General features: G+C 31.6%; 3 protein-coding genes across 3 annotated transcripts; 2 read left to right on the top strand and 1 right to left on the bottom strand.

Moving 5' to 3' along the window:
• The first annotated feature begins 1,986 nt into the window (after positions 1–1,986).
• LOC130815733 (probable transcription repressor OFP9) lies at positions 1,987–2,553 on the top strand. Its single transcript, XM_057682215.1, has one exon. The coding sequence runs from the start codon at positions 1,987–1,989 to the stop codon at positions 2,551–2,553; it is 567 nt and encodes a 188-aa protein (XP_057538198.1).
• A 170-nt stretch (positions 2,554–2,723) lies between these two features.
• Positions 2,724–6,152, bottom strand: LOC130815211 (plastid-lipid-associated protein, chloroplastic-like). The gene is made up of 3 exons (XM_057681596.1): positions 5,469–6,152; positions 3,678–3,873; positions 2,724–3,261 (listed from the first exon to the last, which is right to left on the bottom strand). The coding sequence occupies exons 1-3, from the start codon at positions 5,909–5,911 to the stop codon at positions 2,941–2,943; spliced, it is 960 nt and encodes a 319-aa protein (XP_057537579.1). The 5' UTR covers positions 5,912–6,152; the 3' UTR covers positions 2,724–2,940.
• An 8,807-nt stretch (positions 6,153–14,959) lies between these two features.
• Positions 14,960–16,560, top strand: LOC130815068 (uncharacterized). The gene has a single exon (XM_057681404.1). It carries the CDS (start codon positions 15,310–15,312, stop codon positions 16,015–16,017), a length of 708 nt encoding a protein of 235 aa, XP_057537387.1. The 5' UTR covers positions 14,960–15,309; the 3' UTR covers positions 16,018–16,560.
• Positions 16,561–16,806: the final 246 nt, after the last annotated feature.

Below are 16,806 nucleotides of genomic sequence, written 5' to 3'. Positions count from 1 at the left end.
CTTGTAGTTTTAAACGAGTCAGGTCAAATAAATTGTTGACTTGCCTCAACTTATAAGACTTTTATCTACCAGACTCAATCACGCACTTAAACGAAAGTGCTTTAACTTGTATGAGTTTATCTACCAGACTTGATATTATTGTACTTCAATCAAGTATCTTATCTTAGTTTATTACAAGAAAAATCCTAATTTTGCAACAAAGTAAGAGAGGAAGTCTTGTTTCAATGGATCAACACCTAATTCTTGCCTTTAAAATTTGTATTATTAGGTAAATCAATTCATAATAATTGCATTATCTTCCCTTTTTTGGGAGGTCTTCATTTACTATATATCTTTATAATTGTGATCTTGCTAAATTTTGATATATAATGCAATTGATAATGTTGTAGCTAATTTATCAAGTACTTTAATACATGTGCTTAGTTTCTTAAAACAAGAAGCATAACCCATGTTTCATTGAATCTGAAACCACCTAATCATCCATATCTCCCCCACCCTTTCTTTGTTGCAATGCTTAATCTGACCTAATTTAAAAAGTTTGGGATTCAATAATAGGAAATTACTTTTCAACATGATTTTGACAAAAGACTAATATTTCTTTTTTTAAAAGAAAAACTCAAATTTCTTATGGTTTGGCAAATGATTGTTGACCGAAATTATAATTGTTTTGACCAGCAGCATCAGTTGATTTGGTAGCTGTTAAGCCAACTCTTACACGGATTAATATTGTTAAAAACTAATTGTTTGTTGTTCATTAGAGAAAAGGTAGGTCAAAAAGCCTAAAATTAAAAAAAAAAAAAAAAAAAAAGTTACTCATTTTTGCTTTTTGGTATTGCCGAACAAATCAACCTTTTTACTTGCAAAGTCATTTAGCCAAGTATTTTTTTTTGCTATTATACCAACCCAAAAAATGCATTTGCCAAACAGACACTTAGACTAATCTTATCTCTAAAACATTTCAAATGCCAAATGATACTCTCCAATAATCATGTAATGTAAAACCTAATAATACTCTCAATTAGCAAAAGTTATCATGTAGAAGTATATATGGTGTAGTACTTATTCTATTTTTTTATGGCCAACAAAGAGCTAGTCTAGTTTCATTACCTTGTGAAAGAACATAAGTCAATTGCAATCAATCCTAAGCTAGGATTAGGAATGATAGATTAGTACACAAGCATTTGTATTTAATCAGAAAAAAACTTAAAAACTACACAAGCATGACATGTAAAGTAAATCAAGACTAACCTTTACCATCATATTCAGCATTACTAACCTACTTAGATGAAAACTAAAAATATGGTCCCCTATTCTAGTAGCAATAGATCAAATTTTCCAGCAAAGATGCCAACTAATGTAATGGTACAAAAGTTGATTAAATCACAGTAAAAGTTAAACAAAACATCATAATCACTTCATATTATAGTACCCCAAATGCTTAATAGAGTAGTTAATATTACTATAATCAAATTTTGGTTGTAGTCTCAGCATATGTTTAATGAGGATGCAACACTGATTCTTCTTATACCTGATGCTAATTAATTTCACTTGAAATATGGGTGAATGAGATTTAAACTCATGATCCATAGGAGGTTCTGAGCATGTTTCACATTTTCGACAAGGCCTAAAAATATGGGAACTTGAATATTAAATTACGTAATAATATATGTTAAGTGTTTAAAAATACAAAGTTGTTAGAAAAATATCATATTTTTTTTGAAATTGCACAAGACCTTTAAAGAATTCGTCAATTGTTGCTTCATTTTTGTTGACATCATGTAAAGAAATCAACTGAACTAAAAGATTAAGCAAATGATTATAGCCCTAGAATATGATTTCTCATATGCCTTTGTTGATATCTTTGAATATCCCAAGGATCAAAAAATTAGCACACAATCATAATTAGCCAGACCCTACATGCCAGATTTGCTAATTAATCCACTAATTATACAATAAAAATCTTATCATACTCATCTTAGTAACATAATGCCTCACAATAAAATGCAAGGGGGGAAGAGGAGGACTAACAGGTCTAAAAACACAGGAAGGTGCAGGGTCTTATGCTGCACTAACTGTAGGAGATCAACAGAATCAAGTGTCGAAAACTCAGGGTTATCAGATCGGTATGCATCAATCACGAGCCTTGCACATTTCATGGTTCAAGAAAGATTAGATCAAATGATTAAGGAAAGCGAGAAAGATCAAGCAAGAAGATTAATGGAAGCACGAAAAAGGAAACAAAAGACAGTACTTAAAGACGCTAATACGAATACAACTGGTACCAGCAGTAGTAACAGTTATAGTATCAGTAATAGTAGCAATAGAAGGTTACTTCTGATGCTTGCTATGGAGAAATCGTCTCATGATCCGAGGGAAGATTTTAGACGGTCTATGGTGGAAGTCATATTAGCAAACCGAATCAAAGAACCGAAAGATCTTAGGTATGTATTGAAGTGTTATATTTCAATGAATTCTGTTGAGTACAGAGGAGTTATACTTGAGGTTTTCTATCAGGTTTGTTCTGATATTTTCTTTTGCTGTAAATGTCACTGATTATGTATTATGGAGTACAAATCTTCATGTCCATATTATAGCGGAGATTATTCTCATGCTTGATGGACGTAACGATCAGATTAATAGTGAACCACGTAAATCTTTGTGTTATTTCTCTTTATACATTATCGATTATTTTTCTATTATTTATTTCTCTTTATACAACGTACTTGATCCATATAAGTTGAAGTATTTTATTATCATTAACTTTAAATTACATCATATCTTTCATAGTATCAACTAAAATATACATGTATAACGATACAGCCTATAATTAGCATTCCTTATAATTAGTTGCACCAAAATTGGTGGATTCATAGCTACATATAGTATGAAATAGCATAAAGGGCAGTACTGTACTTACTCATTAGGGGACGTTAAGTGTGTTCAGGGAGACAAGAGAGAACTTCCTTCCTTAATGAAAACGAATACACTACCCGCATCGCCCCTTGAAATTCGAAGTTCTTGATCGAGGTAAGTGGTAAGTAACCACGACTCTGCGTTTTGAGAGATCTGAGAGATGTTGATCTTTAAAGGCGGTTGGTTGGAAATTGTCTTTGCAACTGACGAAGCAGTATCCTGTACTGAGTTGAACAAGCCCTTTAAAGGGGTAAGATCAATCTTTTGTCCCAGAAACTCCACATTCTCGGGTAGAACAACACTGTCAGTTATCTGGGGAGTACCAACAACACCTTCGACAAACTTGATCTGCATAAGATAGATACGTGTGATCAAATGTAAGAGAAAAATTAAGTACGAAACAAAAGCATATAAGTAGATTGCGGTAATATTACTTCGAAATAGTTTACACTGGACAACAGTCAAGAAGGGGAGGGAGGGGTTGCTAGGGTAGGCCATGACCCCCCACAACTTCAAATTTTCATTTTTGAGTATGAATTTTGACCCTCTCGACATTGCAACAAGAGCAATACAGACGTTCGATATTTATGAGTGCATAGTGAATAGAGTATTAATCTGTAACCAAAGTATACAATCTAGATTAGCTGCATGAACTGCATCGGTTTTCTAATTACTAAACAGCAAGCATCTGGACAATGTGTCTTCTTTGACGAACTCAAGCTACTTTTATCTCGGAATAATCAGAAGAAGCATTTAAAGTATACCTGAACCCTCTTGGGGCTGCGAACTTCAAAACTAGCATTGGTACTTAGAGAGGTGGTAGCCAGAGGACCAGAAAACTGTACAGAGTTCTGGACAGTAAAATTCTCCGAGTCAATACTCTGTGAAATTTCCTCCACTTTGACTAGTGGCAATCTTCCTTGAGAAAGCAGCGGGAACAAGCCAGAAAATGATGTGTACCTGAAAAATGAAATGCATAATCCAAATGTATCATCCCAAATCAACTTGCACGGAGTATTAGATTCTAAGTTGATTTTCCTTCATAAAATACATCAGCATGTATCGAAAAAAGATTGAAAACCAAGAAAATAATTTCAATCTTAGTCTTCATCATCTATTCTATACTACAGAATGAAAATCAGTAAGATCACACAATGACTTGGTCTAAGTTTCTTAATCAAATGACATCCACTGGACTGCAAGCCATTGAAGCGTGAAACGCAAAACTTTGCCCCATACTAAGTTTTGAAGTTTGTACCAAAAATGGTATGGGAACGCGGTTCAAAATACTAAATCAACTATCTCATTTTTCATTTGCATCAAGATGGAAAAAACTTGTTTTTTATTTTATAGTTGTAGTTATATTATGTTCTACTTTTGTGATATAATTTTTTTAGACTTGAATGATTTATGATTATTGTTGTGGTTATTTTTCCTACTTGGACAACATCGTTGCCGTATCTTAGCTTCTATTAGATCATATTTTGTTTCCAAAGTCTCCGACACACTAAATTGACGTTTCTCGTTTCTCATATTGTTTTTCCAATGAATCGAATTTAATTTCGAGTAATATTGATTCATCCTTGACGGTATGTAAACAGCACCATACCCTGATGATCAATTTGCTGCAACATAAATGTAGTAATGCAAAACTCACCTCAACATCAACCTTCTCCCCTTTCAAAAATAATATATTGAAGGTCGGTAATAATTGACAAATAAGTTGGAACATAACCATGTTATAAGCTTCTAGCTAGATCTATCATAACAATTTGTAGATTTTACTGGTTCATGCTAGAGAATAATTCCATTTTGTCTCAAAAAATCAAATAAATTACGACTTTTGCTAGCATCTAATGTGAGGTAAGTATACATTAACATTTGAGTCTTTCATTAAACACCCAAATCTCCTGATTTCAGTTTTTGAGAATATCGAACGTCAAAACTATTTCATCCTAGTCATCCTGGATGTTTTTGTCTTGCCCACATCCCCCTAAATCCTGAATCTTCCAGTGATCATGGTCGGTCTGCTTAATATAAAACAAAATAGATATTCTAATTATGATCCCAAATGTTGAGGGTATTTCCCAAAATAATACAAAGTGAACACAAAATTTGTTTAACTAATCAATTGTTGGGTTGTAATTCCTACATTTTGGTTTGGAATGGCACATCTATGAATTATGATATACTACAGGGTTGGTCGAACACAAAATCTAATCGCTACCATTTTGTGTTAAGGTCTAGACAGACCCAAGCCTAGATTCCTCCAAAGGTTTGCCATCTTCCTTTCCAATCCCCTAATATACTATGATTGAATGTGTCATCGATAACTTAGAAATTAGAAGAATAAACATGCTGTTTTAGGTCGGTGGATCATTTTGGGATTACTTGAAAATTATTAGCAGACAAACCAAGTAAATCCTGATATGAAATCAATCAAACATTCAATTTCAGCTACAGTTAATAAGTCCAAATCTCACAAACCGCATATCCAAACTCAAACCAAATCAAACAAAACCCTAATTTTTAAAAATAAAAAAGAAAAAACTTACGCAAGAATCCACTTTCCATTAAGAAGTGGAAGTGCATCAGTAGGAGCAGGAGTTGGATTCTTAGCTTCCAATTGAGTGATTAACTCAACGATTTCTGCTCTTGTTTCACTACTTGCTTTCAAACCTCTATCTGTACCGTAAAATGATTCCACCAATTGTTTCTTCAACTTATAAATCTCTTCGACTTCCAATGATGTCTCCTCCTCCTCTGCTACTGCCACAGCTCCACCACCATTGGAAGATGAGGTGGATTTTTCTGGACCCCACTCATCATCAGCTGCTGTTGCTTTGACTTTAAGAGTGTTGACTTCCCTTCTTGTATATGCGTTGAATCTTAATGGGGATGTTAAAAAAAGGGATGATTTTGTGGATAATTGATGGGTTTGAGAGGGAATTGTTGGAGAATTGATGGGTAGTTGGCAAAATTGGTAAATAATCGACATTTTTCTGATTAGATTAGGGGTGAAATTGATTTTTTAAACAAGAAGAGGGAAAATGAAGAAAAGTGTGGAAATATTGTATTATTAATTGATTTTGAATTGGGGAGTTTGATTTTTTTATGAATGTTTGGAGTATGAGAGGATTATGGAGTTTTATAATGGTGGATAGTTTGGACTTTTTAGCATTTGCTTGTAGGAGTGAAACTCTCAAAATATTAATCACCACCAAAATTATTATTGTGAGTACTATTTTAGCCACACATGGAAAATTATCTACTTTTAGTTATTAAAATTTGAATTTTTTTGGCCTTTTATGATTTTTCTTTAGTTTCGGTATTAAATATTTAGTTTTATCTATTATTGATGTAAAATTATAATATCATTCTGATTTAAGTGTCTCTTTATAGATTAATATTAAAAATTATTATATACATACTTTTTAATTTTGTTTAATTATTGATCTTAGCTAAAAAAAAAATTAGTTCACAAAAGACTATTACTAAGTGATTTGTTATAACATTGACTTATACTTTTGTAAAACATACCTATTCTATTCAGCCTTCTTAAAATTTAATTTTATTTCTATTTATATCCATTTTTTACAACTATCAACAAATATGGTTAGGGATGGCAATGGGTACTGAACCCGACCCGGATCCGTGGATTCGTATCCGTTTTCACGGATCTGGATCCTAAAAATATAGACCCGTCAGACTCGCACAGTCGCACTCTCGCAGACTCCCTCCCGAACTCCCTCCCTCTGCCAGCGGCCCAGCGCCATTCATCAATCATCATCCTCGAGCCTCGACAGTCGACCGGCCCAGCCTCCTCACTCCCTCCCTACTCCTCCTCAGCGCCATTGAAGGTAATGAATCCTAATTTTTTTATTTTTTTTTTTCTACAATACTTTTGATTTATGTTGAGTAGTAGATATATGTCTAATGTTGAGTTTAGGGTTGATTTATGTTGATTTATTTGAGTTTAGTGGTTGATTTATGTTGAGTTTAGTGGTTGATTTATGTTGATTTATTTGAGTTTAGTGGTTGATTTATGTTGAGTTTAGTGGTAATTTTTGATTTATGTTGAGTAGTTTCTTATTTATTTGAGTTTAGTGGTTGACTTATGTTGATTTATTTGAGTTTAGTGGTTGATTTATGTTGAGTTCAATGGTAATTTTTGATTTATGTTGAGTTTAATGGTAATTGATGACTAGTAAATTTATCACAGTGTATTGTTGAGTAAATGGATAATCAAATGTTGTCTGATTTTAAGAGGACATTGTATAAGTTCCTAACTTGTACGAGCAACTTTGAATCTTGCAGTGCTTTTGTAATATTACAACATATCTGAAACATGTCCGAAACATATGAAGCATTTCTTTAAGTTAATTGATATGATTTGCTTCTGTTTTCTAGCTTTAAATCTGGTTGAAAATCAACTCCAATAAGAAATTCGGATATTTCATGATATACCATTGAGTTTCTTCGAAATTCACCATATACCACACGAAATGTTTTAATTCACCATATACCATTGAGTTTACGTCCGTTAGCACAGAATACCATTAATGACAACTGCCGTCAGTGTGCCGTCAACACTTCCTTCCTCTAGGGTTCTCTCCATTGAATTCCTCCATTTCTCTCTCTCTCCTCATCGAGAAGGTACTAATTTCTCTTTAATTTCTGAATTTATCATCTTTCAACACAACTTTCGAATGAAACTCAGCTAAATTCAACGCGTAGTGGAAAACCATCGCTAACATCTCCAATGAATCTCACCATCATCAACCTTAATCGCTGCAACACCTCTAGCATCTTCAACAATTTGGTATGGTATGTAAAATGAATCGATCTTGTGCTTAGTGTAACTGTAAGGTTTCGCAATCAAATCACGAATTTGGGCGTAAACTTTATCAGGATACCTAGCAATTAAACCAACGGATTCTTCACCGATCAATCGAATTCCAAATTGAAATGAGAGTAAATTTGGGGATTTTCGCTTCGACATTCATTGATTGCGATTGAAATAGGAATTTGACCTGGTTTTAGGTTTACAACTGCAACTTTTAGCCATTCGGAACCTAAATCTATGCTTAAAACTGCCGATTGAGATTTGATTGGGATTAATGCAAGTATGCACAAAATTAACCCTAATTTAATCAACATTGCAGATTTTTAAGATCAATAATTTCCCCAAAAATACTATGAATTCAGAGCAACAATGGAGGATTATCTGTGGGGAAGGAAGAAAAGTTAGTAGGTGTTTAATTTTCTTGATGATAAATTCAGAAATTAAAGAGAAATTAGTACCTTCTCGATGAGGAGAGAGAGAGAAATGGAGGAATTCAATGGAGAGAACCCTAGAGGAAGGAAGTGTTGACGGTACACTGACGGCAGTTGTCATTAATGGTATTCTGTGCTAACGGACGTAAACTCAATGGTATATGGTGAATTAAAACATTTCGTGTGGTATATGGTGAATTTCGAAGAAACTCAGTGATATATCATGAAATATCCGATAAGAAATTACTTTTCACGTGGTGAGCTTATGTTCTTAGGTTCCTTGCTACACTACCACACTGTTACTACTATGGCTTTCCGAAGTCCCCTATTTTCTTGGCTCATTCAAGCAGTGAGCTCTAGTACTTTTTGCGGGATGTATTCCATTCTTCCTTTTTCTTCTTCTTCTTTATTGGATGAGGTAGTTAAGTTGAAGCATAGAGCTTCGTGCTTCATTTTGTTCAATTTCAATGTTACCATATTATTATGATACATCTCATCACATAAATCCTTCCATTGCAACTTGTGATATTTATAAGATGTTTGTGTTTACTAGTTTTGTTACGCTAAAACTTCCTCATCTAAAAACATTAGCTTCTCTTATTGCACTATTTTGCCTACATGCTCTGATATTTATAAGATGTTTGTGTTTACTAGTTTTGTTACGCTAAAACTTCCTCATCTAAACACATTAAAAAAAAATAAAAATAAAACTGGACCCGTTTTGGACCCGGATCTTGTACTGGATCCGCAGTATTCACGAATTTGGATCTGGGTCTTGCAAAATTGGACCCGCGGATCCGGATCCACATGGACCCGGTCCAGATCCGACCCGTTGCCATCCCTATATAATATGGTCTAAGGGTGTCATGTTTAAACAAAATTTGTACTTTGAATAAGCCGTAGAAAATCAACATATCTTAAGGGCCACAGTGTTTTGGCTGCTTCGATCATGTTTCTAGATGCTTCTTTTCTCTACTAATTTTGGCAAATTGAAATTGGAAAAAGTCTCTAAACTGATTCTCTGTCATTTGGGCAGAATTATTCCAGTGATTTGTACTCCTATCCGATAATGAAGAAGATGGGCCTAAACGAGGATGGATGATGGACTTACTTACTAATAACACCTTGATGTAGTAACTTAACTCCATTGAATGTTGTTGTGGCCCAACTTTAAAGTTAAGAGTCATCGTGATGTGATGATCTCATCGTGATACGTTTTTTATACATGGATTAAATAGCTCAGTTGATATAATTATTAATATATGAGTTTTTTGTTTTGATTTGTCTTATCAAAAAGATAATCTCTCAAAAGAATAGTTTTTTAATAAAGATAAATTCTTCATGAGACAGTCTCACGGTGAGACCAACTCTAATTGGTCAGCTTAACATACATTTACTGTCTAAAAGTAACCAATTATAATTTTAAAGTAATCAATTAGAAAAATAAACTAATTATATAAACTTATATCATAATAGATGGTCTCATACAAAAACTTTTGGAATAAAAAAGTATCTCAAATCCTCATTTAAAAGTCTATTTTAGACATTAAAACATACACTTCTTGAATTTGGCCTTTTTATATGTATATTTCCCAATTAGACATTCTACGGGATTTGCTCATAGAGTAAGAAGAATCCTCTATCAGCAAGTATAAAATAGGAAATTAATCTTGTTGTAAGAGTTGGATTTATACGTGGAATAAAAACGTTCAAATACTGTGTCAACCCATAATTTTAGAGTTAGAAATATTTAATGGTATCATCATTATCATTATATTCAGTGTATCTCACCTATAGAAAACTATGGTCAGAATCTGGGGAAGAAAAAACGACGGCAACTTATACCATAAAGGAAAGCGCGGCTAAAGAGTCTCCCGACTCGAGAAAGAATAAGATAAGATTCTGCAACTGATGGAACCAAGTGCGGTTAAAGCTAACTTTGCAAGTCTGCATGTTATCACACACAAGCGTGACCTTTAGACATAAGATAATTATAAATAGAATGCATATTGATAAAATAAAATAAAGTAAAAAACAATTAAAAATGAAAAAGAAAACAATAATAAAAATAATAACAACGAATAAAAGTCGAAAACAAGAACACTGACAAGCAAGCGAAGGGAGAATCAATAGTCTAAAACATGGATAAGGTGCCTCCACCTACCCTTATCCCTGGCTAAGTCCTCAGATCGGTTTAATTCATGCAAGTCAACTTTTATTTACTCATCCCAAATTCTCATGGGTCTTTCTCGACTCCTCTTACCCTCTATGATGATACTTTTTATCCTCCTCACAGGGGCGTCGAAAGTCTTTCTCTGTACATGTCCAAACCACTTCAATCTATTTTCGCGCATTTTTGCAGAAATAGGGGTAACTCCCAGTTTGTCTCTAAACTCTTGGTTCTTAATGGATATATAAAAATTAAATTAGGAAAATAAAGTTAGTTAGATAAAAGATAAAAAGATTTATCACGATATTTATGGGTAAATAAAAATCAAAGTAGGAAAACAAAATTAGCTAGATTGTGTCAACTCATCGAATTTGCATATAGTCAACTTTAATATTATATAAATGTTATTGTGTAAAAGCAAAATAACAAATTTATCACGATATTTATGATTTTTTGGCCACAATCATTTCAGATGACTCGCATTATCATCATATCAAAATATCTTCCTCATAGATGAAAGATCAGAAATTATTTTTTATCCAAATGATGAAAAATTAATTTTCAATATAAAAATGAAAAGAACCTATAATTCTCTACTAACCTACCAATATATTAGAAACAATGAATCCTAACACCGTTATGAAATTAATTTTTATTATTTATTAGTAGTGGATTAATGATCTAATGAGTAATGTATCTATATCATCTTTCTTTGTATATTATTGTGACGCTATTTTCAAGTCAAGCCATCTTAAAGAGTTGTAGGTATTTGAAAGTTTGTTTAATCCCCCTTAAGCTTGAGGAATATGTATATCTATAAATCCATCTATAAATAAATATAATTAAAATAAAATGTGTTGAAGTTATTCTTATAAAAATGCTTACAAGTAACTTAGTCATAAATTTTTCACTTTAAGATATTAATAATATCACTATCAACATTATTATCGCATTTTGTATTCTTATTAAATATTTTTTACTGATTTAAATGAATTGGATTTAACATTGTTTGATAATTCTTTAAAATAAAATGAATTAATACACAGAATCATGCAGAGCTAAAAATAAAAATAATATTTTTTGTAATATTTTCAAGTAATTTTGAAAAAATTATCATTACTGTGTATCATATAGATACTAACTACGAACTAGTTAGTTAACAATTAGCATGTCTATCAAGTATCAATCATTTAATTGTCATTAAGAAGTTAATCATAGCAAGTAAGGCTCGTCACCATTGCGTCAATAGCTTGAACTTTGGAACCACTTGTAGTTTAGGTGATCAAAGAAGAGTGTCCAGCTTTTTAAATTACTAGTAGGTAGCCTACCTAAACTTATTCATTGCATATACATGGATTAATTTATATGAGTAGTACTTTGGACTGAGAAAATTCGTTAAATAATTAATTAGTCCTTAACTAATCATCATAATAAAAAAAATAAAGATTCAAATTACAAAAATAAACCATCTTGGGTCAATTTTATAATGCTCCTAACAACTATAATGAATAGTGATATGCATAAGGATGATTTTTGACACCTAAAATAAATCTAATCAGAGCTGATTGTTCATAAATTGAAAAATAAAGGGCCTTAGTATAATAGTTCATATGCAAATTCTTAATTGAAATAGTCTCTTGTGAAACTATTTTTATTAGACTGACTAATTTAATGTACTTTTTGTATGTTATAGTGATCATTTACAATTTTAAAATGATCAATTATAATAATGAGCTAATTATATAAGTCCGTCTCACGAAAATTTGTAATTTATATTAGTTTTTCTTTAAGTTAATAACTTATTTTTGGCTCTAAAATTTTCTTTTAAAAAATAATAATAATTTTACAGATTTTACTCCCCTCTTGAAATACACTATATAATGTGATGGCTAAAACATTTTTTGGCCGTAAACAATATTTTTTTAAAACTTAGTATTTCCTTTTTTGGAGTAGTAAATATATATAGTAATAATTATATTTTATATTACAAAAACTATAATTCATTTATAGGCAAGGAAAATTTAGGTTAAAATCTATTTGGATCATATTGTGGGTTATTTCATTGAAAACTTTATCAATATAATTTTATAATATACAAAACAACAAAATGACAATCGATTTAATCCCACATAAATATCAAAATATGTATTTAAAACTCATTTTATATTAATATCCTGACTTCTGATAATTTAGGTTCTAGATTATATTATGGGTCATTTAATTAAAAAGTTTATCAATATTTAATTTTATGACATACAAAACAAGAAAACCACAATTAATTTGAAACCGTATAAATGCCAAAATATGTACTTAACTTACTCTATATTAATATCCTAAATAGTAATAATTTTTTTTTCTAAATAGAGAAATTTGATTCTTTTGGGAGAAGTGGTTTGACATTATCGTGAACCCCACTAATATAAATTATTGGGTCTAAATAATGAATGACCTTAAATTACTTTTCTGTTATTATTTTTTGAGATGATAGTTATGGATAACTTAATTTTAAATAAATAATTTATAGAACACAAGGCATCTCAAAAAAGAGTGAAATAAGACAAAAACTTCCAAAGCTGTCAAAATGTAGAAAGGTTTTACATAATAGAATGTGATAACTCATAACACATGGTCTTTTTTTTTTAATTATTGTGATTGTGACAAATAAATATGGACATACATTTGGCCACCAATTGTTTATTTTATTTAAGTATTAACTATTTGGCAAATGTAAAATCCATTTTGTTTAGACTTGAATGAAGTACTCTTAAATATTATTCCTTCAAAATATGATTAAAATACTCTATTATATTAAGTATTTATATTAAAAGTAACCTAAAATTCGAAATCATGGCCGGAGTAATATTTCTGAATTAATTATAATTGTTGATATTGGAGTAATATTTTTGAGCTGTTTATTTATATGAGTCATGATGTCTTATACATATTGAGTTTATCAACAGCGAATTGACATTTAGATTTATTGCCACTTAAATAAATTATAGTGGATCTAGTAAAAAATCAATGTGAGTATAAATTTGTAGTATACTCTTTCCGTTTCTTTTTTTCTTCTCATTACAATTTTTGTATAGTTTTCAAAGTAAATTTTGAGACTCGATATTTCTAAATACGCATCATCAAAACTTATAAAAAATATATAATAAAAAAAGTAAACATTAAGACGAACTTAATGGGATCTCACATGGATATATTTTATCATCTACATATGTCTTAAAAATCTTAATTAAATTTCTTTCTCCAAAATAGAATATTCTAAACGGGAAGAACATTCGTAAACGAAGGAAGTATTTAGGAAAAATGAAAATCCAACGCAATAAATTAGAAGTTTTTGGAGCAACTAGCTTTTTCATTTATTTATTTTTTTTTGTTGGTTTTTGATTTTTGTCTTCTTAATTGGTTGAATGTCTAAAAAAGTGTTTAATAAATAACGTTTAGTCAATTTATTTTATCTTTTACCTACTTTTTGTAATAACCAACCACAATTCAACAATTAACTTTTTGCGAATACTTTTATAATAGTTAACTTAGGTGTGTCTGAATCAAATACGTTTTGTGGGATGATAGGATCTAAAGTCTTATTAAAGCTTTAGCCCATATTAGATCGAATTTCACAAATGTAGTCTTGATTCAACCGGTTAGACCCAACTCAGACCAATGCAACACAATTTTTTTAAGATTGTTCAAAATTAATTAGTTATTTATTATTTGTCAATTTATGAAAATTTAACCATCAAATTCATATTAAATCAGGTTAAAATTATTCCAAACCTTTTACAAAAATCACAATAAATACAATATAGATGATTTTAAAAAGGCGAGAAAAAATATACTTTTATAGAATAAAATAAGTGAATAAATAAACATAATAAAGTAAATATACGCATAAGATAAAAATAATAATAATAATCATATATCTATAATCTATCAAAACACTATTGCTAATTTGAAACATACCATTACCATGCCAATATAATTCGTCATGCTACCCACCCCTTTTCCACTTTACATCACTATCCTATTTCTTTTCTTATTTTGGAATATGTTAATTTCTAATTATTGTAATTTAATAATAGAAAATCTCAAATGGTAGGATCGAACTTTTATGAAACGTCAGTGGTACTGGTAACACATTTGTAAGATTTTTCCACATGGTAGCATCCAGTTTATGCCTTATCTAACTGTCGTAGTATTTTCCGTTAAATTATTGTCAATTTCCGTTTAATTTTCCATTTTGACGTTTTCACCCTTATTAAATGTTGGTTCTTGTCTTTATAGTTTGCCTTAAATCATTTTTATACTCTTAAATGTTTAATTCATCATTTTGATGTTTTATTTACAGTTTAATTCATCAACGCTTTCAAATATTTAGGGCAAATTATAAAGACAAGAACCAATACTTAATAAGGGTAGAAACTTCAAAATGGTAATTTAAATGGAAATTGACAAGAATTTAACGGAAAATAACAGTTAGATAAGACTTAAACTGAATGTTACCATGTAGAAAAATCTTAAATAATGCTACTAATGGAATTTTCTTTTAATAATTTTTGATCTCCTTTTTTTTCTAATTTCTAATTTGTCTTTTCCTCGCTTCAATGTCCTCAATAATAAATCCTCACAACCGAAGAAGCTGCCATACCCAACCAAATTCCATCTTCCCAAACTTCTTCTTCCCCTACTTCTTTGACTTCCCTCTTTCTCTCTCTACATTTTGGGACCCACCTCCATTTTTCATTCTTTCTTCATCAATTAATGTCTACCCATTTCAGCAATTACTGCATCTAATTATACTGATCTATAAATTGCGGAATCCTTAATATTCTCACGAGCTTTTCGTGTGAGCATGTCCTACTCATATTCAATCAGAATTTATTAAATTCTTTCATTTTCAGTTTTTTTCTATCTATTGAAACTTTTACGATCTAGTGAGAATGAGTGCAGCAGTTACTAGTAGTCCAGCGAATCAAGACCGTTCGTTACTTCTACACCCAAATCAAGGATCTTCAAATCAGAGAAGAATCAGAACCCTACTTGATCTATTAACAATTGAGAAAATGGACAGTGTAGATCGCACGATGAGAAGTGGAGAAACAGGTAATAACGATAACAATATTAGCCGGTGGAAAATGCTCCGGGAACGGCTAGGATTAAAAGCCATCGGTTGTTGTGGTGTTGCCACATGGCGGTTAGATAATTCATCACAGCCGGAGGATGAAAGCGGCGTCGTAATAGATGAGGTTGGGACACGCCAGCAAGAGGAAGAAGTGGGTCCTAGTGAAGGGATGAATTTGGCTGATGCGTTGGCAGCGGAGAGGCAATTCCGTGCGGGAGAGAGTACGGGAAGTTACCGTGTGGATGAGGGTAGTGCTAATACGACACCGTCAAGGGTGTCGTTGATGAGATTACTGGAGGAGACAGCGGATGGCTGTGATTTAGAGAAAGAAAGATCAAAGGGTGGAGATCAAGAAGAGGAGGGAAGTGATAGCATGTGCTGCGTGTGCATGGGAAGGAAAAAAGGTGCTGCGTTTATACCATGTGGACATACGTATTGTAGGGTGTGTTCTAGGGAACTTTGGCTCAACCGAGGTTCTTGTCCCCTTTGTAATCGTCAAATTCTCGAGATCCTCGATATTTTTTGATCTCGAGTTTAGGTCATATTTGATTTGTCTTTTTAAATTTGTTACATTCGTATTAGATGTTCTCAATATGATTATTGTCTCGAGATAATTTCATCCCGAATCAAAAAAAGATTTAAATGTGTCTAATGTGAACATGATGTACAAAAATTGTGGGTTTGGATTCGTGGCGAGGTTTATGTACGTTCTTATATACGTGAGGTGGTAGCAAACAATTAGACTCCGGAGATTTATCATCGTTGGAAGAATATGATTTACTGATATGGAAAGCAAAGTAAGGTGGGTGGTCGTATCAACTTTAATTAGTGTCACTTTCTTTTGCATTTGTTAGATTCTTGGGTCTAGGATCTGTGATGTGGAAATCATATGTGATCAGTGCTTTGTTTGAAAATATGTGTACAAATTTTACCATCATATTCTCTGCATAAACAGCTTTTTTTTTCACTTTTAACACTTTTATTTGTGAAAGGGAAAGTAAATCATCTTGAAATATATTTAATTTTGTCCGATTTTTGTAGTTAATGACCTCAAATTTCGAAAATTATATGCCCCTAAATCTCTAAATCTTTAAGTCTTTTAAGTTTGTTATAATTGAGAATTAAGTCTTATTTCAGTTGTAGTAAATATTATTTTTTCTTATAAAATTCTAAATAGAAGTAAGGGCTATTGGGAGCTTAAGTTATGTGGGTTTTAAACAAAATCAGGCCTTAAATTGGTTGAATTTTAATTGGGCCCTTATTTACATGAAGGACAAGGACTAACAACAATCTCTATTAGGGGCCTTAAGCAAGC

The sequence above is a fragment of the Amaranthus tricolor genome, chromosome 6 (genome assembly GCF_026212465.1).
Source record: "Amaranthus tricolor cultivar Red isolate AtriRed21 chromosome 6, ASM2621246v1, whole genome shotgun sequence".
Classification (NCBI taxonomy): domain Eukaryota; kingdom Viridiplantae; phylum Streptophyta; class Magnoliopsida; order Caryophyllales; family Amaranthaceae; genus Amaranthus; species Amaranthus tricolor.
The sequence above is the reverse complement of the archived record's forward strand: the minus strand, read 5'-3'. Positions and strand labels throughout refer to the sequence as shown.

Coding starts and splice junctions, on each gene's coding strand:
- LOC130815211 (XM_057681596.1), bottom strand. CDS start 5,911: ATGTCGATTATTTACCAATTTTGCCAACTACCCATCAATTCTCCAACA. Junction 3,874..5,468: donor AATGGAAAGTGGATTCTTGC/GTAAGTTTTTTC, acceptor TTCATTTTTCAG/GTACACATCATTTTCTGGCT. Junction 3,262..3,677: donor GCAGCCCCAAGAGGGTTCAG/GTATACTTTAAA, acceptor TATCTTATGCAG/ATCAAGTTTGTCGAAGGTGT.
- LOC130815068 (XM_057681404.1), top strand. CDS start 15,310: ATGAGTGCAGCAGTTACTAGTAGTCCAGCGAATCAAGACCGTTCGTTA.
- LOC130815733 (XM_057682215.1), top strand. CDS start 1,987: ATGCCTCACAATAAAATGCAAGGGGGGAAGAGGAGGACTAACAGGTCT.